Genomic DNA, 22,865 nt, shown 5'->3' with positions numbered 1-22,865 from the left:
TTTCAGGTCTGAAAACGCAAAATCACCTTCGTGTGGGAGGGGATATGCCCCTATCTACACCCTCGTGTGCATGCTTTTTCTGTTTGATTGCTGAACTGCAGACAGCGTTCATGATATTCAGTGTAAGAATTAATTCAAGAAGATTATTTAAATGATACCATTTTATAGGCAAATTGTTCAATAATGATCTACACTAAAATATACTGCAACCTTAAACAAGTGGGACTGTTTCAACTCGTTAAAACGCGCAAAAAAGGCATCAAATTGCACCATTTGCAACATCAAAATGCAAAAAGTTCTCACCGTGGGAGGGGGGACAACCCCCTCCCACTCCCTCCCTCCCCCTTCGCTCGCTCCGCTCGCTTGGGTTCAGTCGCGTTCATGATATTCAGTGAAAAGAATTAACACAAGAAGTGTACTTAAATGATACCATTTTATAGGCAAATTGTTCAATAATAATCTACATCAAAATATATTGCTACCTTAAACAAGTGGGACTGTTTTCACGTCGATAAAATGCGCAAAAACATGCATCAAATTGCACCATTTAAAACATCAAAATGCAAAAAGTTCTTACCGTGGGAGGGGGGACACCCCCTCCAACACCCTCCCCTCCCCCCTCGCTCGCTCCGCTCGCTCGGGTTCAGTTGCGTTCATGATATTCAGTGAAAAGAATTAACACAAGAAGTGTCCATCAAAATATATTGCTACCTTACACAAGTGGGACTGTTTTACGTCGATAAAACGCGCAAAAACATGCGTCAAATTGCACCATTTAAAACATCAAAATGCAAAAAGTTCTTACCGTGGGAGGGGGGACACCCCCTCCCACACCCTCCCCTCCCCCCTCGCTCGCTCCGCTCGCTCGGGTTCAGTCGCGTTCATGATATTCACTGAAAAGAATTAATACATGAAGTGTATTTAATTTATACCATTTTATAGGCATATTTATCAATAATAATCTACACTAGAATATACTGCTACCTTAAACAAGTGGGACTGTTTCACGTCGATTAAACGCGCAAAAACATGCATCAAATTGCACCATTTACAACATCAAAATGCAAAAAGTTCTTACCGTGGCAGGGGGGACACCCCCCTCCCACACCCTCCCCCCCCCCCCCCCTCGCTCGCTCCGCTCGCTCGGGTTCAGTCGCGTTCATGATATTCAGTGAAAAGAATTAATACAAGAAGTGCGTTTAAATTATACCATTTTATAGGCAAATTGTTCATTGATAATCTACAATAAAATATACTGCTACCAAACAAGTGGGACTGTTTCACGTCGATAAAACGAGCAAAAACATGCATCAAATTGCGCCATTTGCAACATCAAAATGAAAAAAGTTCTTACCGTGGGAGGGGGGACATCCCCCTCCCACACCCTCCCCTCCCCCCTCGCTCGCTCCGCTCGCTCGGGTTCAGTCGCGTTCATGATATTCACTGAAAAGAATTAATACATGAAGTGTATTTAATTTATACCATTTTATAGGCATATTTATCAATAATAATCTACACTAGAATATACTGCTACCTTAAACAAGTGGGACTGTTTCACGTCGATTAAACGCGCAAAAACATGATTCAAATTGCACCATTTACAACATCAAAATGCAAAAAGTTCTTACCGTGGCAGGGGGGACACCCCCCCCCCCCTCCCACACCCTCCCCCCCCCCCCCCCCCCTCGCTCGCTCCGCTCGCTCGGGCTCGGTCGCTTCGCTCCCTCGCAGACTAACCGCCCCCCCCCTAAGATCAAATCCTGGCTACGCCGTTGCAAGGTACTATCCATGGACAGAACCTGTGAGTATTAGCGTTGTTGCCTGAGGGACTGCTACGACATGTACTGTACTATAGTGAGACTCGCATAACATCTCGACGAGAACTGCCCTTGATTCTCGCTTAAACTGCGTATCATTTTCAGTCAATTTCTGATAACTTTTCACAATCATGTGATATCACGGTGAAGGAATGAAGAGACTCAAAAGTGACAGATAGATAAACACGTTGAGCAATACAATGTAGGCCTACTGTATTCCAACAAACATCCAGAAGGTTAAATGTTTGATGTTGATATTTCCATTCCTAAACCAACTTGTATGGTAGGTGTTCAACCCACCGACCGGGTCCATAACGACCGGCCGCGCATTATAATGGCATTGCGCGTACAGAAAGAAAATGTACGCATGGGACTACGCGCAACGGTGTTCGATTCTTCACTGGGCTACGCTACCGAGTAAAATGTGGCGAAAACAACTAAGTTATTCGTATTCCCTCTAAATTACCGAAATTTAGCAAAATCGAATAAGGTTTATCGTGTAACTACATAAAACTAGGCCTACCTTTGCTGACTCGTTGTTAGATGTAGAGTATCCTTCCGTAATAAATTTGACGATTTTGACCGCAAAATTGTCACCGCCGCTTGTACGATGATCGTGCACACACGTTACACATACACATGACATAAACATTTTGTCGCCCGCTACGACCGTACGAGTTGATGCAGAAACGAGAAATGAATGTGAAAAAACAAACCGCCTCATCTAATTTATTTCAATTACGATGAAAAGTTTCCTAATGAAAATCAAGTCAAATTCATCAAACAGTCCTTCAAAAGTAATATCGAAGGATTCAAAATATATTCAAATACTATTTGGGGAAAAAATGACGGCTAGAAAAAAACAGCGGCCTGTCGAAAAAACGCATTTAAGTGCCCTTTATACGCATTGTCAGGGTGGTCGGTTGAAATGAGCAGGGCAACTGAGTGCGGAAAAAATGACACCCCACGCGTTCGAAGCCGCCATCTAAGAGCGCGTACCTCAGATCGCATTTTCAGTGCGCGCTTGTGAATCCGGAGTATTTTCTCCACACGTGAGTAAAATTTCAGGCAAATTGTGAGATTTTTCACGTTTTTATTGATAGAAAAGCGTTAGGTGTCCGGTATTACGAACACCCAACCATACTATGATTTACGTTATACCTCTGGGTTTTCTCAGTTCATAAAAAATCAGTCTTTTGTTTACGAGTTTGTTATGTGTGCCTGTTAAAAAAAAAGTATTTTCTCGATGGATGTGAAATTAGTTCTTTTCTATCTAATATCGATGTCATGTCATCCGATGCGGCATTTAAATAACGGCTTATTGTAGTTGTGACAGCCACGTCATAATGATGTCACTAATATTAAGGCTTGTTGGGTAGTAGAAGGCTTAACGGTGGGTACGTATGAGGCTCTGAAAAGGGGCCTACCCACTCTCGACGTTTCGGCAAGCATGTTCTTGCCGTTTTCAAGAAAATCTTTATTGCAGTGCAGTAGAGATATAGCAACTGCTATATGATATGATGTAAAGCGCCGTGAAACAACTTCACCAGGTTGCTGAATTTCAATAATTTTTTTTTTAAGTCTCTCTCGTGTGGGAGGGGATTCCCCTTCCCACACCTTCTCCGGTTTGGTCTATTTTCCATGGACTTAATACACCTTTAGATTGATAGATTTACAAATGTTTTATCTCAAGTGTGCACCAGACCTGTCACTTCACTTTAAAAAAAAATGCAAAGGTTCCGTCGTGTGGAAGGGGATAATTATCTCCTTTCAATTAACCCTTTGCCCGCTTCGTTTCCCTTCATGTTATTAGTGCACTGAAAGTCTTGGGGGATTGAGAGCTTCCTAAATTCCGAATGTTTTTATGAGCTATTTTCATTGGAATTCTAAAAACACAACAGCTTTTTCGTATGCAGGGCATCATTCCGGAGGAGTAGGGGGCAAACGTCACCCTATGATATTTTCGAGATTAGGAAATTTTTCTCCCCTTTCTGATATAAAACTGTCCAAATTTTCATTCATTCTGCAAAGGATTGTTGAATTTCAATTCTGAAAATGCAAAATCTCCGTCGCGTTGGAGGGGCTACACCTCCCACACCCTATACCCCGTTAGGTCTCAAATCATACCGAAGACTTTAGGGGATTGACAAATTTCAGAATATTTCATCAAAAAGTATGTTTGACATATCTGCCACTTGAATTTAAATATCATTTTCAAAAGTTCCCTCATCCTCTTTGATTTATGTTTCCCCCACTCGGTTCCTACCCACAGATTAAGATTCGACACATTTGGGGACTGACAATTTTCGGAGTATTTCATAGAAGTGCATCAGGGGACAACACGAGTTTTTGCACCCCCCCCCCCGTGCCCCTGTTACAAATAATTGACCAAATATTGAAAGAACAAAATTAGCAATAAAGGCACTTTTCTCGTCTAAAAGTTGTAAATTTCAAACTAAAACTGCAAAAATTTTCGCCCATAACGGGGCGAATAATACACTAACAATTTACATTAATATATCTATAGCACTAATACCTCCTTATGAGTAAATTTAAATGTACAGATGGTAGCCTTGCGTCCTCGAGTGTGCACCCGGAAACATACATTTACATTTTCCTTTTCTTCTATGATTTTATGCTAATATAAGAACAAATTGTATTGCTCGAATAATACGATCACTTTTAAGCTTTTAATGAATACATTTCAGACGAATGGCAAGTGAAAGTGGCCCGCTCCCTCTGCCCGTATATACTTATGATGAAAGGAATAGTTTTCAGAAGTTATGATCACAGTCCTTCGCAGTGGTTTTTTTTAATTATCATTTCATTTCATTTCATTTCATTTCATTTTTATTTCATTTCCGGTATTTATATGTTAAATACCCTAGAAATTTGCTTTTAAAATGCTCTACAAATGCGACTTTTGTACTCTGCTTTTACACAAAGTCTCTACCGTGGGAGGGGTATCCCCCTCTTACACCCTCCCCCGCTCGACCGCTTCGCTCCCTCCCTCGCCGAGGATCTCACACCGTCACATAATGTACCCCCGTATGTTATAATCATAGTCCTTCACTGTGAATTTTTTACGATGTTTAATTCCCGTGAAATTTGATTTAAAATGCCCTATAAACGCGAGTTTTATACTCTGTTTTTACACAGAGTCCCTACCATGGGAGGGGGTATCCCCCACCCACGCCCTCCCCCGCTCGGTCGCTTCGCTCCCTCGCCGAGGATCTCATACCGTCACATAATGTACCCCCGTAAGTTGTAATCATAGTCCTTCACAGTGATTTTTTAACGATATTTAATTCCCTAGAATATTTGATTTAAAATGCCCTATAAACGCGAGTTTTATACTCTGTTTTTACAAAAAGTCCCTACCGTGGGAGGGAGTATCCCCGGCTCCCACACCCTCGCCGAGGATCTCACACCGTCACATAATGTACCCCCGTATGTTATAATCATAGTCCTTTACAGTGAATTTTCCACTGTGTTTAATTCCCCCAAATTTGCTTTTAGATGCTCTACAAACGCGACTTCTGTACTCTGCTTTTACAAAAAGTCCCTACCGTGGGAGGGGGTATCCTCCTCCCACACCCTCCCCCGCTCGGTCGCTTCGCTTCCTCGCCGAGGATCTCTTACCGTCACAATGTACCCCCGTAAGTTATAATCATAGTCCTTCACAGTGATTTTTTACGATGTTTAATTCCCTTGAAATTTGATTTAAAATGCCCTACAAACGCGAGTTTTATGCTCTGTTTTTACAATAAGTCCCTACCGTGGGAGGGGGTGTCCCCCTCCCACACCCTCCCCTGCCCGGTCGCTTCGCTCCCTCGCCGAGGATCTCACACCGTCACCCCCCCCCCCCCCGTATGTTGTAATCATAGTCCTTTACAGTATTTTTTTTCCACTATGATTAACTTATGCTTAAGAATACGTACCACTAACAATGTATGTATATACATGTATAATTATGTACAGTGTATTATGTAAATGTATATGATAATACAGGCACCAACAAATCAAATAAAACAAAAGAATCTCGCAGGTTACATTTAGTGTCAAAACGCACCCCCCCCCTTGAAAAAAAGCTGGTGACGCCCCTGTCACACCTGTAAATATCAAAGAATATCCCTGACCGCATCACAAAATCGTACCAAAGATACTAAAATAAGTGAAGAAAAAATAATTGAAAATCAGAAGAAGTTTACAGATTGACTTAAACTGAATAGCTGCTGATATTGAGTGTAAATTTTCCTCTACAAACTGCATTTGGGTTGGAAGATGACAGTTTTTCTCATGGAATTTGAAGGGACTATATTTGATTGGATGCACCTATGTACAGAAAATTATGTGATTTCTTAAGTAAAACAGAACTCGTAGTCTGGCTTTGCGAACCCTTGTACAGAGTTTGAGCTTAAGAACCCCGCTTGGAAATTTGATACATAAAAGAATATAATACCTCACTTTTTTCAGCGCTTACCGAAAATGAAACATCTCATTATTTTCTCCCAGCTATCTTACAGAATTTTTTGAATTTTGAATTTTAACACACGTCTCTATACGGGGAATTATTTACCCGTACGAGCCCTATAGAGTATTCATCATACACACAAGTCAATGGAAAGTATCCATCCCAAACAAGCTCTGCTGGTTTATGTTGATCAGCTTGATCTGATTCTGTCAACTCCCTTCAATTCCCCAATCTCCCCCCCCCCCCTCTCTCTCTCTCTCTCTCTCTCTCTAACTCAGCCTATCATACATTTTGTTTTCTTTTATGTTCTGACACTGCAAGATTTATTTTTGAAAAACCCCAATTTGCATCATTTTCAAAAGTGTCCCTTTAAGCAACTTTTACAACCTTTCAATGTGAAATTTCTCATATGATGTAAATCGAAATATTATAAAAACACATTTGTGATTTTAAAAAAAAATATTTTTAAAATGCGACCTTCTCGAGTTCCGACTGTGACAACGGAGCTGGAGGTTGACGCGGAAGCGATCGAGAAGCGAGCGAGGTTCACGCTGAAGTCACATTACTCCACACGACATACGAAGCGAAACTATAGTGGGGGATTCCCCGTGGCTCGTGAATAGAGCGTGTTCAAGATGTTTTGTACGTGGTTCTGGGCCACACGACGCTAAACTACAAGCTAATCAAAACCCAAAGAAGAAATGTGGATTGAGTGAAAGCAGCAACATTAGTAGAAGACATCAGTGAAAGTTTGAGGAAAATCGGACAATCGATGCAAAAACTATGAATTTTTAAGTTTGGTGTTGGAACCGCTTGGTGAGGATAACTTTAGTTTATGACATCATGTGTGGACAACGATATAAAGAAATAAAGAAAATTCACCATGCTTTCACTTTTCCAGCAAAAAGAGCACTTGACTATAGACTATACCGCTTTGAGAAAGCAGGGGGAATAATTACAGCTCTTAACATAACTAAAGTCAGTATCAAGTTGATGGAAAGTGTAATTTTAATGAAAAATTAGTTTTTTGTAGAATTCTCTTCATATTTTCTTTATATTGTTGCCCACACATGACGTCATTAACTCTAATAGAGTCATTATCCAGTCATTACAACATCCAAACTTTAAAAATAAATAACTTTTGCCCGATTTCCGATTTCCCTCAAACTTTCGCTGATGTGTTCTACTAATGTTGCTGCTTTCACTGAATTCACATTTATTTGCTCTTTGGGTTTTGGTTTCCTTTAAAATTTGAAATAACAGCGTTGACAGTTGATGACAACAGGGACTCAGGGAGGCTGGTGATTTCCTCTCACCGCCCTGATGACAAACACGTCATCAGCTGTAAACCGCGCATGCACCGCGTCCGGACCCTGGGGGTATGGGAATCCCCAATCAATCAAAGCCTCACATGACACACGCACCCAATACTGGCAGGTTTATCACTCAGCACTGGCTATCAATACATACATGGACTCACTCGTAGTCGTAGTACACATTGTACTACATGTACAGTTATGACGTATGTATTAGCGCGTTTTCCACTTTGCACGTCTGCTAGCTGTAAACTGTGAGGTCATGCATGTCACGCGTGTGTATCCATGCACCGTACATGTATTGAAGAGGATTCATTCAGCGCAGTAGATAGTAGGTAAGTTCCCCCCTGGCCTGGCGAACTACTACTGTCGACTGCAGCTGATTATATCTCATCAATTATCAAGGTTGAATGTACCATCTTCTTCTTCTTTTTGGTTGTTCTTCCTCCGGTATTCGGAGATCGGAGATCAACGGTTATCCGCGTCAAGCTGTGAGGTAAGGTCTACCAAGTTAGGCGTACAAGGTGAATTATAAGAGTGGGTATCGGAGGCAGTGGGTCGTATATGTTGGCAGAGAGAGACGAGAGGTAGGTAATGAGAGGAAGGGTAGCATAATTTAATGCTAGTATAGCCAGGTGCCCGCACCTCGTCAGGGGCCCGAATACCGTCACCCCGCTTAAAATCGTTTTGAGCGCACTGAACAAAAATGTATGCCCGGGACTGTGTTCTGTACGCTTGAAACTTGGCAGGACTACCACAACCAAGCAAATTGTGGTGAAAACCGAACAGTTTTTCGCGAAAATCTGAAATTTTAATAGGGCTATAGGAATACGTGTTATATGTCACCCGCACGTATCTTTTACGTGTATGTCTATGGGAACATCACGGTCACCCGCACACGTCTTTTACGTGCTAAGTCTATGGGAGAGCTGGTGACGAGTTGCGGGCCCCTTCCTTAGCGCGCAACTTTTTCGCATCGTTCGCCTTTGACGACGATAGCTGCAAATTTTCAATATCGACCAGTGAACTTGTGATTCCATTGGAATTTTCAGCATTTTTCCTGTATGTGAGTTGGATTTCAAAGAATTTCAGTGGCGAAATGTGATTCAATTATGGGCAAACATTAACTATGACGAGGTGCGGGTCACCCAAGTATACTAGTAGTATAAGGATGGAGATGTCATTTGCAGTGAATGCCTGGCTGGGTGACCTGGTCTGAAGGGTTGAGTGCACGGATGTGCTGGGTCAAAGCAACTCTATGGGTTTGAAGGGTTGGACAGCTGGCAACAAAGTGGGTTGTGCAACTTGTGTTCTCTTCCTCCGCTCCACAGAGTCTACAGATGGGGGTGGAAGATTTGCCTACATTGTATGTATGGTCATCAGGCGGTACTGCATTGGGTAGGTGCCAGTTGCAAGCTGGGAGCGGAGTCTTGAGGCATTTACGGAGGTGTGGAGGCAAGGAAGCTTCACATTTTGATTGGATTGGATTGGATTCACTATCATTCACAAATAGCGCGTAAGTTAGAATCTAGGGCCGTAGGGGCAAGTGGCCTACCATGTAATGCTAATGTTTTGGCCTATAAATTGCAGCAATCACACAGACATCATCAGGGGCCCGTTTTGTAAAACTTGTTATCAGTGGCAACTACGACATTTCTAACATCTATGACAAATTTGCTTTCAGCCAATCAGATGCAAGGATTTCAGTAGCTTGTCACTAATGACAAGTTTTATGAAATGGGCCCCAAGATCAATCAAGTACGAGAATTCCGTAAGAGAGCATCTGACGTTTTAGATACTTAATTCTGCCATCCAGACAACACAAGACGACTAATCTAGTATTCGCTACTCCTGGATGCTGCCTGATCAATTCATGCCATTGAAGCTAGTACCTGTTTGTACACAAGATATTGGTATGTTTCAAGATATGTGTTTCTTGAAAAAAGAGCAGAAACCTATGCTGCATGGCGTAGATAACTAGAACCTAACGTTACATGTAGGCCTACCGGTACTCGTTTACTTGTAGTGAAACTAAAAGTACCGGTACTAACGTTATACAACAGATGCTACAATTGTGTACAAATGTGTTATATGCAACGGGAAGACGGTGTCAGTGGAATATAAACACATGAGTCTGACATTACCGGTAGAATTTGTCTGGACTAATAAATACAGTTAGAGTAATACGATAGATCTAACGCTACAATGTAGGACCAACAATCAATAAACGGGTGTGTGAGAGATGGAGTTAGAGTATCGAAAAGTGTGTAAGAATGTAGCGGTTACACGCCCATATATTGAACAGATCGAGATGCAGTTATATTGGTAGTGAGTACAATTTTTGCATGCAGTGGTATCATTAAATAACAACAGAGAATTAATTACATTTGTTTATGCCAAATACATTCCCTAGAATGTATAGCACTATCGAACACTGGAGAGAGGTTAGTGCATTTCTTTTATCCATTTTTTTTTTTGTCCATTTTTTTTTTTGTTTTTTGCACTGATACTACATTTTGTACAGTACTGGTGACAGTAGAGGTCAAACAGAAGTAATTTTCCTGGATTTCCATAAAGTATTTGACAGAGTACCACACCCGCACCTACAGACAATGTTGATGGAATCAGAGGGGACACTCTCCAGTGGATTATGTCACTCCTATTACAGCATAGGCAGCAAGCAGTCACTGTGAACGGGACTCATTTATATTGGATGCCTGTCACCTCTGGAGTGCCCAGGACTCAGTCATAGGCCCGTTCCTATTCCTGCTGTGCCACAACGACATCAACACCAACATCCAATCAAAAATGTGTCTTTTTGCCGACGACAGTGTCATTTACTGGAACATCAACTCTACATCTGATTCATACATTGTACATGCTCCAAAACGATCTCAACAAACTAGCAGATTGGTCATCTAAGTGGTTGATGGGCTTTAACATCAAAAAATGTGCTGCTCTCACCATATCACCAACAAGCGCAACCCAATCAGAGCTGATAACACGCTTTTCAATGAATCCATACCGCAAGTTCAGCAGTACAAGTACCTTGGTGTCATCATACATATAACTGCGAACTTAAAATGGAATGTCCACTGCCAGCAAATTACTGTAAAAGTGGATATTTTCGCGCGACTAATTTTTAGCGCTTGGCTGGGTAAGAAGAGTTTCGTGTGTTTTTAATTCCGCGGAATCAAGATGTCAACTACTGGAACATATGGCACGCAAAAATATTTGTGTGCTTTTATTTTTGCTCTAGCTTCTGGTTGCGCGAAATGCGCGAAAATTTCAACACCGCGAAAATTTCCACTCTTACAGTATACACAAAGCCAACAAAATGCTTGATCTTCTGCCCAGAACACTGTCACCCTGCTCCAAGGACATCAAGCATCAAGCCTACCAAGCACTGATTCGTCCTCAACTGAAGTGTGGCTCAGAGGCTTGAAACTGCTATTCTGCTGGAGCAGTAGAAGGCTTGGAGAAAATGCAGAAAGATGCAGCCAGATTTGTCCACCATAACTACAATTGCATCGCAGAAATATCTTTGCTTCAGAACTTGTGAAAAGCTGGGATGGGAAACTTTACATGCCTGCAGACTTTATGCGCCATGTTCTTGAAGATTCACCACCATTGTATCAATATCCCACTTCCAGTATGCATAACCCCGGCTAAATATCTCAGCAGACACAGTCACCTTAGTACGAAGTTCCTGTACCACAGCAACCATCGATGATTACAAATACTCTTTCTACCCCTGCACCATGAGGACCTGGAACCACCTTCATTGTACCTCTTCTTGCAGTCACTGCACCATCAACTGATGCTTTCCAGGAGGCCACCCTACCCGTCATCAGAGGGATGCAGTCTCCTGTGCTCTAAACTCAGTCCTAGATTTTACTTGCAGTCACCTTTCTTCTTTTTTTATTGTACATAACACTTTTTCACCGTCACCTACTCTTCTATAAATGGTATAGTCACCTACTGTCACACACCCATCCCAGCTGCTATCAGGATTATATCTTTACTAGCAGCACCCGTGGAAATCCACGGGTCTGAGGGGTTTTATTTTTTTTTTCTCATAATACGATTTTGCACATTTTTATTGAAGAAATAAAAAGAAAAGTCTTCTCATTCTTTCGTTAATTGTGCTGTCTTCTAAATGACCACCCTTCCCAGAAATTGTATAATACATTTTTGTAGTATATGCCAGGCGATCCGGTCCATTGGTAGGGATCATTCCCGCCACTACTTGCTTTTATTATAGAACTTGAGTTTCGAGGGGTTGTTTGCACCCGTTGAAGTCCAACAGTTGTCTTGTTGCCCCTCACCCCTCCCCCCCCCTCACGCACACACACATTTCCACCTCCGCAGGGCAAAAAACCAAAACATTCAGGGAAGAATTACCAAAAACGCAAAATGAGATTCCCCGCGAAAGTTCTGCCCACAGGTTGTTCCCGTCGAAACGGGAAGATATTAACACTATGACTTTGATTACCCCCTGCTCTTGCATCCACGCGGGCACCCGCGGGAATCCACGGCTGGTCTCAAGGCCTCGGTTTTGTTTTGTGTTTTTTTTTTCATGTTTCTTTTCCCCACGTTATGAGAGAAAAATAAGATATTTTCGTCTTCATAATTTTGCTCCCTCCTTGTTGTTTTTAATCACCAAAACTTGGCTTGATATATCATATTAATATAGAACTACATCTGCTTCAGATTGTACGTTATCATAATTAAGATAAGGCCTACAATTATTGCTCCTATTATTGTTATTATTATATCATTATTATCATTATCCTTATCATTATTATTATTATTATTATTATCATTATCATTGTTATTCTTTGGGGAGGGGGAGATCATAGTCATCAGGTTTAATGGGCACCCGTGGGAGTAGGTTCTCACGACCTCGTATTTTTTTTTCTTTAATATTTTTCCCATGTTATGGAAGAAAGAAGAATATATACATCACTGCATTCGTCTTCATTTGCTCCCCCTTTTTTTGTCACCAAAACTTGGTCTGATAGACCATAGAACCACACATTCTATTTCCACTTGCAATTTTAAAAATAGGCGGTCGGCAAAGCGAGGTTTTCCTCTACGTCCGCTCATCTTATGAATATGTATGATTACAGCAGCTCTGCAGTAAACGAATGGACACAGCTGCACGTGTAATCTGATATGTAAGGGTACGATCGGCAAATATATTTAGCCGCGTCCTTAACAGTCTGCGTACAATGACACCGGACTTGAGAGCAAACGGCGAGCAAACTAAATGACGTACCTGAGCTGCATATAGTATTCTGCAGTTGTGCAAAATACAATTACATAACCAACGTTCGTTGTTTTCATTTGGGGCGCCAATAATGGCGAACTGTACGTAAATGCCCTTGTAGTCCATATCACGCACACACAGATTCGTGTAACCATCGTCAATACATTCAGTACACGTAACAGGCGGAGGCAAAGGTACATCACAGAACTATATACACACAGTGTAGAGTGTGTATAGAGTTCTGCGAGGTATAGTAGTACATTGTGTGTGTGCGTGCGCGTCCGCCGGAAGATGTCAGAGATTTCGCTGTGCACCATCATCTTTAGTATCCCCCAGTGTCTCTGCAAGTTAAAAGATGGAAGATCGAGAAAGCAGGAGGCCAGCGCAGGTTCCGTGAATATTGAAACGCTCGGCTCTTTCGTCACGCACAAAAATGCATTATGCATATAGCTAATTAATTTTTCTTTTTCGTCCTCGACGTCGACACGGAGGCGGAGAGGGGACGAAACCCACGCCATTCGATGTAGGATACTCTCCTGCGGCCGACGGCACCGGTCGCAACTGCCCGGAGCCGACGGCTCGGGAGGAGATAGAGAAACCAGCAACGCCGAAATAAAACAGGAAATACATAAGGCCGCGACAACAACAACAACTTCGAGTATTATAGTATAGGAAGGTTCAGTAACTAGTGATAGAAGTACTGCTTGTCCCAGTGTAAGAAAATATGCAGCAGAGATGATTCAAGTCGAGATATTTTAAGGGTGTTTGGTGTGTGACTTCACATTTACGTTATCTGGATTCTATAGACCCTGATTAAAAACATTTCGAAACAAGATTTAGAATCTTCTGACAACATGCAACATGTCATTCCAGCAGACAACTTGCTTTAAATCACCATGAGAGTTAAATCAGTAAAAGTGCATCCCAACAGAGATGAGAGAATTCACCTGTTTTCAGGAAATGATGATACACTAATCAGTCACAGTGAGACTGAGAGCTAGGTGTACATGTTTGTCAATTATCAAAATTTGTCCTTGTTCTAAAATACTCATTTACAAAGGTGTGTATTTAAAAGCATGTGTTTTTATCATGGACAAAAATATATGAATCATCTTTCATCAAGAATTCAGTGCCTTCACTACTCTCAAAAGTAAAGTCATGTACTGACATTATGGAACTGTTTTTTCTTTTTTATATCATTACAATCCTCTTTAAGGGATTCCATTCAAAGGATAAAAGTATGTCTCTGCTCTATTAAATAGATGCTGGATGTCTGGAGGCAAATTGTGTTTCTAGTATGTCTGTACCAGTGTCTAGAGGTGCACATGCCTCCATTAGAAAAATTCAACTTTTTTTCCATCAAAGAAACAAGACAAGTTACTGAAGTTTTAGGTACAAGTCAGAGGCTTGCACATTGAGAAGTTGTGATGCAGTGACACAGCTGCCATGTAGATCTTCTTTGCACATATGTGAGTAGAAGTCTAATTTTGTTGTTTAAAGCCTTACTATCGTGGCGAGTGGTTTGTGCGGCACGGAGACGAACGCAACACGCTGCCTCCTTCATTCTGAACCAAATGTGACCCTGCACCACAAAATGCACAAAAAGTCGCCAGACATGGCTTTTTAGTTAATGGCAGATTCTGAAAGAGCAGACTCTAAGCTTTAAAAAGATGTACATGTATAACTCAATTCAAATGGATTCTCCTAACCTATAAAAATACTGGAAAGAAAGCACACACTCTGGAAAAGTGTGTACTGAGAAAAGAGGCTTTAAAGTACAGGTTCTATTCAAGCGCTTAATCTTTACCAAGCCCTGCTACATTTGTAGCAGTGTGATGAAAGGGACAAAACACAGGATGTAAACCACTGGAGCAATAAAATGAAGGGATTCTCCCGGATTAAGCTGAAATTGAGCATGCTCTATTAACACATGCTGTCCATGATTAATGCCATCTTTCAAAGCAGTAGCATTATCCCTTCAAAAGTTAGTTGACTTGAAAGTGAAGAGTGTGCAAAGGATTTCAAGAAATGAAAGGGGGCCTCTGAGACATACCTGATCATTCTCCTCTTCCCCCAAAAAAGTGTTGTAGAAAAATTGGTGAAAACACACTTTCCCATTCGTGTTATGCTCCCAAACTAAAGAATAATGTAGAAGAGGGATAGCTCTTTCAGAGGATATGAAACAGTAAAGATTGACTCAGTTGACCCATTTCAGCTTTTTAGCTCACCTGAGCCAAAGGCTCAAGTGAGCTATTGCGATCGCTCTTCGTCCGGCGTCTGTCGTCCGGCGTGCGTCGTCCGGCGTCCGTAAACTTTTTACATTTTCATCCTCTTGAGAACTCCATGACCGATTTTCACTAAACTTGACAGGTAGCATCCCTAGGGGGATAGGATCTCAATTTGTTCAAATGGGCACCATGGCCCACCTGGGGGCCCCAGGGGGCACAAACACCCTAAAATTAAGGAATCTTTAAAAATCTTCTTCTCTAGAACCAGAAGTGATAGGGCTTAGATAATACTATGAGTTAGTACATTGATGACTGTAGTATCAAGTTTGTTCATGGGAGAATCAGGGGTGCCCCCCTTGGGACCCAGGGGAGGGGGTGGGGAGGGGTCCTAATGGGGCCTACAATTGTAAATTGTCCATTTTCATCTTCACTTTTGAGATTGCCATGTCTGATTTTCACCAAACTTGGTAGGTAGCATCCCTAGGGGAATAGGATCTCAATTTGTTCAAATGGGCACCATGGCCCACCTGGGGGGCCCCAGGGGGGCCCAAACACTCTAAAATTAAGGAATCTTTAAAAGTCTTCTTCTCTAGAACCAGAAGTGATAGGGCTTCGATAATACTATGAGTTAGTACATTGATGACTGTAGTTTCAAGTTTGTTCATGGGGTTGGCGGAATCAGGGGTGCCCCCCCCCCCCCCCCCCTTGGGACCCAGGAGAGGGGATGGGGAGAAGTCTTACAGATGCAATGGGGCCTGAATTGTACATGTTCATCTCCTTCTTGAAAACCTCATGATGAATTTTGACCAAACTTAGCAGGTAGCATCCCTAGGGGGATAGAATCTCAATCTTTAAAATGGGCAGCATGTCCCAGGCCCCCCCCCCCCACATTAAGGAATATTTAAAATCTACTCTAGAACCAGAAATGATATTTAAAGCAAAGTTAATACCATGAGTTTGTACATTGATGACTCTAGTTCCAAGTTTGTTCATTGCAGATCCAGGGCTGCCTGCCCCCCCCCCCCCCCCACCCTGGAGTTGGGGGGGTGGGGAGTCCATATGCAGACCTAAATTTCCAATGTTCTCAAGTAAGAGTGTGCAAGAATGCATGGAATGAAATTGCGATACTCAGGTGAGCGTGTGACCGCCGGGTCTCTTGTTTGAGTCCTCATGTACATGATAAATTCAAGGGTTGCGACTTTTTGTTCGTTTTGTGATTCACGGTCACAAGTGAAGTGACACCGAATGAGAATAGCGCTGGCTCAGTGGGTCAGCGAACAACACTTTAGACTACAAATCTCCTGACCCAAAATGGCTGCCCGAGCAACGAGAGCTTCTGAATGGACGCACACTCTTAGTGCGCATGCGCATGAAGAGAGGCAAAAAGAGCCACGTGTCTTCTGGCCTCTCTCCTCCAATCACCACAGCTCGCGGTCACAATGTTTGTGTATGATGCGTACACACACACACGCACACACACACACACGTGTCTCAGTGGCAGCATTGTCCCACACATTTGGATACAACGGCGTAGCCAGGATTTCATCTTAGGGGGGGCGGTTAGTCTGCGAGGGAGCGAAGCGACCAAGCCCGAGCGAGCGGAGCGACCGAGGGGGGGGGGGGGGAGGGTGTGGGAGGGGGGTGTCCCCCCTCCCACGGTAAGAACTTTTTGCATTTGGATGTTGTAAATGGTGCAATTTGATGCATGTTTTTGTGCGTTTTATCGACGTGAAACAGTCCCACTTGTTTATGGTAGCAGTTTATTTTGATGTAGGTTATTATTTAACAATTTGCCTATAAAATGGTATAATTTAGATACACTTCTTGTATCAATTCTTTTCACTGAATATCATAAACGCGACTGAACCCGAGCGAGCGGAGTGAGCGAGGGGGTAGGAGAGGGTGTGGGAGGGGGGTGTCCCCCTCCCACAGTAAGAACTTTTTGCATTTTGATGTTGCAAATGGTGCAATTTGATGCATGTTTTTGCGCGTTTTATCGACGTGAAACAGTCCCACTTGTTTATGGTCGCAGTTTATTTTGATGTAGATTATTATTGAACATTTGCCTATAAAATGGTATAATTTAGATACACTTCTTGTATTAATTCTTTTTATTGAATATTGTGAACGCGACTGAACCCGAGCGAGCGGAGCGAGCGAGGGGGTAGGGGAGGGTGTTGGAGGGGGGTGCCCCCCTCCCACAGTAAGAACTTTTTGCATTTTGATGTTGCAAATAGTGCAATTTGATGCATGTTTTTGCGCGTTTTATCGACGTGAAACAGTCCCACTTGTTTAAGGTAGCAGTATATTTTAGTATAGATTATTATTGAACAATTTGCCTATAAAATGGTATAATTTAGATACACTTCTTGTATTAATTCTTTTCACTGAATATCATGAACGCGACTGAACCCGAGCGAGCGGAGCGAGCGAGGGGGGAGGGGAGGGTGTGGGAGGGGGGTGTCCCCCCTCCCACGGTAAGAACTTTTTGCATTTTGATTTTGCAAATGGTGCAATTTGATGCATGTTTTTGCGCGTTTTATCGACGTGAAACAGTCCCACTTGTTTAAGGTAGCAGTATATTTTAGTGTAGATTATTATTGAACAATTTGCCTATAAAATGGTATAATCTAAATACACTTCTTGTATTAATTCTGTTCACTGAATATCATGAACGCGACTGAACCCGAGCGAGCAGAGTGAGCGAGGGGGGAGGGGAGGGTGTGGGATCCCACGGTAAGAACTTTTTGCATTTTGATTTTGCAAATGGTGCAATTTGATGCATGTTTTTGCACGTTTTATCGACGTGAAATATTCCCACTTGTTTAAGGTAGCAGTATATTTCAGTATAGATTATCATTGCACAATTTGCCTATAAAATGGTATAATTTAGATACACTTCTTGTATTAATTCTTTTCACTGAATACCATGAACGCGACTGAACCCGAGCGAGCGGAGCGAGCGAGGGGGGAGGGGAGGGTGTGGGAGGGGGGTGTCCCCCTCCCACGGTAAGAACTTTTTGCATTTTGATGTTGCAAATGGTGCAATTTGATGCATTTTTTTGCGCGTTTTATCGACGTGAAACAGTCCCACTTGTTTATGGTAGCAGTATATTTTAGTGTAGATTATTATTGAAACAATTTGCCTATAAAATGGTATAATTCAAATACACTTCTTGTATTAATTCTTTTCACTGAATATCATGAACACGACTGAACCCGAGCGAGCGGAGAGAGCGAGGGGGGAGGGGAGGGTGTGGGAGGGGGTGTACCCCCTCCCACGTACACCCCCTCCCACGGTAAGAACTTTTTGCATTTTGATTTTGCAAATGGTGCAATTTGATGCATGTTTTTGCGCGTTTTATCGACGTGAAACAGTCCCACTTGTTTAAGGTAGCAGTATATTTTAGTGCCTATAAAATGGTATAATTTAGATACACTTCTTGTATTAATTCTTTTCACTGAATATCATGAACGCGACTGAACCCGAGCGAGCGGAGCGAGCGAGGGGGTACGGGAGGGTGTGGGAGGGGGGTGTCGCCCCTCCCACGGTGAGAACGTTTTGCATTTTGATGTTGCAAATGGTGCAATTTGATGCATGTTTTTGCGTGTTTTAACGAGTTGAAACAGTCCCACTTGTTTAAGGTTGCAGTATATTTTAGTGTAGATTATTATTGAACAATTTCCTATAAAATGGTATGATTTAAATACACTAGTCTTCTTGTATTAATTCTTACACTGAATATCATGAACGCTGTCTGTTCAGCAATCAAACAGAAAAAGCATGCACACGAGGGTGTAGATAGGGGCATATCCCCTTCCACACGAAGGTGATTTTGCGTTTTCAGACCTGAAATTCAGCGATCTGGTGCAAGTTTTTGGTGCAATACTTTTTCATCGAAGTGTTAAAATCACGGAATTTAGCTCTTATTCCGAATGTGCACCATCTCTGCGTATGTATAAAGTCTAGTGAGGTAGAGCTTAGGGGAAGGGGGATTCCCCCTCCCGCTCGCGGAGCTTTTGCGTTTTTAGAATTGAAATAAAGCGATCTGGGTAGAGCCACAGTCTACTTCTTTGCATGGCGGGGTGGGGGGGGGGGAGCAGGGAGAAGGCGTGGGCGAGTGTTATCTCCACCCTTCCCTTCCGATGGAGCTATTTAAGGTTGAAATTGAGATATCTCGTATACGCATATTTGATGGAATCAACATTTGGGAAATCACAAAAAAAAAAAAGAAAAAAAACTGATGGGGGGGGGGGCTGAGGGAGGAAAGGGTCGAGTAAAAGAGGAAATTCCCCTTATACATGAGGGAACCTTCAGTTTTCGGAATATAAGTGATAAGTCTTGTGCACTCAGAATTATTTAGAATTTTTTGTAAATCTAAAAAGTGTACTTAGCTAGGGAAAGAGGCACAGAGGGGGAGGGTTTGGGAGGGGGATACCCCCTCCCAAGCACGAGAGATTTTGCATATTTTGAATTGAAATTCAACGATCTGGTGCACACTTTGAGTGAAATATTCAAAAAAGAATATCTTATTTGATGAAAGGTTGCAAAGGAGACCCGCTTCATGTGCATGCATACAGTATACACGCATTTTTTTTTCCGCCTCCCAAATCCCCGGTCCAAATCTTAGGGGGGGCGACCGCCCCCATCGCCCCCCCCCCCCCCCCCCCCCCCCCCCCCCCCTGGCTACGCCAGTGTTTGGATATAGCACCGAGTCTGGCATTGCGCAATTGCATGCACGAACTTCAGTCGTTCGGGAGATTACAAAATAACGCACCATTAGGGGTGACGATCGTCCAACTTTAAAGCTTTTATTTTCAGGAATCATTGTAAGGTCGCAAATTTAACATCACACAAGAAATATTGTCACATGCTGGAACATTAGTGGGAAAGCAAATGAGGTGAAACTGGTCAACTGAGTTGATCTTTAGTTTTTCATATTTTACTGAATAAGCAATCCTTCTTAGAAGTAAATGATTTTAAAGTTTGAGATTATAAGGCAAAAGAGAAAGTCTGTTTGTTTCAGTTTCCACTTTTTCTCACCTTTTTTGTGTTAAAAATAGGATGAAGACATCTGTACGTCTTAAACCCCCCTTGTACCCTTTAAACTTCACTTTCAACTCTGTTACTTTGGGAAAGATGATGATGGCAGTGCTCTGAAAATTAGTATTCATCATGAATCTTTATAGAATGTTCCAACAGATTTTGCAAAATTTCAGCTTACTCTGATGATCCCTTCATTGTTGTTGCTATAGAGTTATTCATCTTGTTTTGTTTGTTTGTTTGTTTGTTTGTTTGTTTGTTTTTTGTCCCATTCATTGCTGAGTACAGCTTGGTGAAAGTAAGCACTTGAATTTAACCCTAAACTTTAAAACATCTTTTCTCAGTAGACACTTTGCCAAAGTGGGCACTTTCTTTATTCCTTGTTATAGTGATAGACTGGGAAGGTCCATTTTATATCATTTTAGAGCTTAGAGTCTGCTTTTCTAGAATCTACCCTTCACTAACCATGTTGGGCAACTTTTTTGGGTTTCGTGATGTAGGGCCACATATGTATCTGAATGGGCATCAATGATATGTAGTGAGATTGACAAATATGTTTAAAAAGATAATAATAATCAACATTTTCTATGGATATCTTGATGACTAGATATGGTCATACATCATGGATTAAACACATATAATCTTTTACATGATGTGACTCTGCGGTTATTTTTTCCCTCCTACAGGGTTGGAAATTGAATGTGCAGTGATCTTCCAGGGTTTTCCAAACAAACAGGAAGTGGATATTGACTGTGAAGATGTCTGAGCAGGTGAATGAAATCCAGCGCGAAATGCTACGGAAACTTAGAAATAACATTACAGATGAAGAATTTGACTTGATGAAAAGTAAGTACATTGAACTTCTAAATGTGTGGTTGATAACTCCTGACAAAAATGTGACAGAAATTTGTCAGTCCATGTAACATATTTTCTATGTTCACCATCAGTAAAGTCTAAAATGGTATAAAATACAGTGTTCAATAGAATTTAAATGTAGTTTTGTCTTTTCTAATCAAGTTAAAGCCTTTAACTGGAAAAACAGATTTTTTCCAAGAGCTTGTACTATTTTGACCTTCATTTGATAGTACATACTAGATCTCGTCTTCAGCGTTTGTGTTTGCCCACACTCCTTCATTTTGGCATAAATTCTAATAGATTGCTTGTTTTAAGCAATTTTGGGGCAAAGTCTCTTGTGTAAAGATCATATTGCATTGGGGGATTATGAACATTGGAAACAGAAAGTATTAAACTTGACATCCCTGAAACTTACCCTTTTACTGTGGAAATACCCAAAATAAAGTATGTGTTCGACATTTCAGGACATGTCTACAAGTCATTACACAGTTGTTTGATTTTGATCAATTTTGCTGTCCCATTTAATTTACATTCTATTCTTGTAAGTGAACTGGAACATCATTTGAAAATTCCTTCAGTGGTTCTCTGATTGTACCAGTTCCTTAAAGTGTTATTAACAAGTATTTAAATTTCTTATGTATATTTAAATTTCTTATGTGGAGTATACATGAAGAGATCAATCCATATCAAATCAACCAATTTTCAGCCAATTAGTAACCTGATCCCTTTCAATTTTCTTTACACTTACACCAAATGTTCCCCCAAGTGTCTTAGAGAAGATTCTGAAATATTTTGCCCCAAGGTCAAACGGTTACTAAAATACGGCCTCCCTTAGCAACCAATGCGTGGTCGAACAACCGAGTTTAAATAAAATTTGCTATTTTTGATTCACTGCTGTAGCCAGGTTAGATGAGTTACATTGCTCATTTTCTGTATTTTCAAAGGACTTTATGATCTTAACATGCACAATATATTATGGCTCAGATCTGTCCAACCATTATTGCGCATGAGGTCACCGAAAATGGTGTTTTAAAAGCATCAAAGTTGATGTTTTTGGGTGCATGTTTGGAAGCTGATAACTTCAAAATTCATTTCGCTTAGAACCCAATATGATGTGTATATTTGACTCTCACTTATTCAAATTCATGAGATTCTTCCATCAAGATGTTTTCATTGCATCTGACTGACAAATTTGCCCTACGTTGATGTAAATAAGTACTGAATTGATCATTGTTTTAGTAGTAGCCATGATAAAAAATCATGGGTGTACATACTCAAGCAGGATTGGAACCTACCACCTCCTGATCTCCGGACAGGCGTCATCTCCACTAGACCACCGAGCTTCTGCCCGATAGCAAATGTTGGTTCTAATCCTTATAGCATGCAGCGGGTACTGCGTAATGTAGTTATTCAAATTCATGAAATTCTTCTGTCCAGATGTTTTCATTGCAACTGATTGACAAATTGCCCTACATCGACATAGATAAGCACTTAATTAATCAGTGTGTTAGTAGTAGCTAATTTGATTTAAAAAATCATGGGCGTACATACTCGAGCAGGATTCGAAACTACGACCTCCTGATCTCCAGACACAGGCGTCATCTCCACAAGACCACCGAGCTTACGCCCAACAGCAAGTGTTGGTTCTAATCCTTATAGTATGCAGCGGGTACTACTACGCAGTTGCAATTATCAGCTATAACTCATAATTAATTAAGATGAACACAATTCAAAGTCGGTGTAAACACCCTATAATTGTTGGAAATTTTAAAGATTCATGATTTTATGCTTTTCAGCTGTATTTTCAAGGTCATTGTCATGTTAGACAAAATAATTAATACCAGATCCTTTGAATACTT

General features: G+C 41.5%; 1 protein-coding gene across 2 annotated transcripts in view; it reads left to right on the top strand.

Moving 5' to 3' along the window:
• Positions 1-7,970: 7,970 nt before the first annotated feature.
• Positions 7,971-22,865, top strand: part of LOC139722795 (caspase-3-like) — a 39,187-nt gene continuing 24,292 nt past the window's right edge. The window contains exons 1-3 of one of the 2 annotated variants that reach the window (XM_071634085.1): positions 7,971-8,103; positions 8,939-9,123; positions 20,838-20,997. In XM_071634085.1, coding sequence (XP_071490186.1) covers positions 20,910-20,997 — 88 coding nt within the window. In that variant the 5' untranslated portion in view covers positions 7,971-8,103; positions 8,939-9,123; positions 20,838-20,909. The remainder of the gene's footprint in view (positions 8,104-8,938; positions 9,124-20,837; positions 20,998-22,865) is intronic. The other variant, XM_071634084.1, reaches the window with a different exon arrangement.

Source organism: Diadema antillarum, unplaced genomic scaffold (assembly GCF_040938485.1).
Source record: "Diadema antillarum isolate AM-2024a unplaced genomic scaffold, OU_Dant_1.0 scf00000172, whole genome shotgun sequence".
Lineage (NCBI taxonomy): Eukaryota > Metazoa > Echinodermata > Echinoidea > Diadematoida > Diadematidae > Diadema > Diadema antillarum.
The sequence above is the reverse complement of the archived record's forward strand: the minus strand, read 5'-3'. Positions and strand labels throughout refer to the sequence as shown.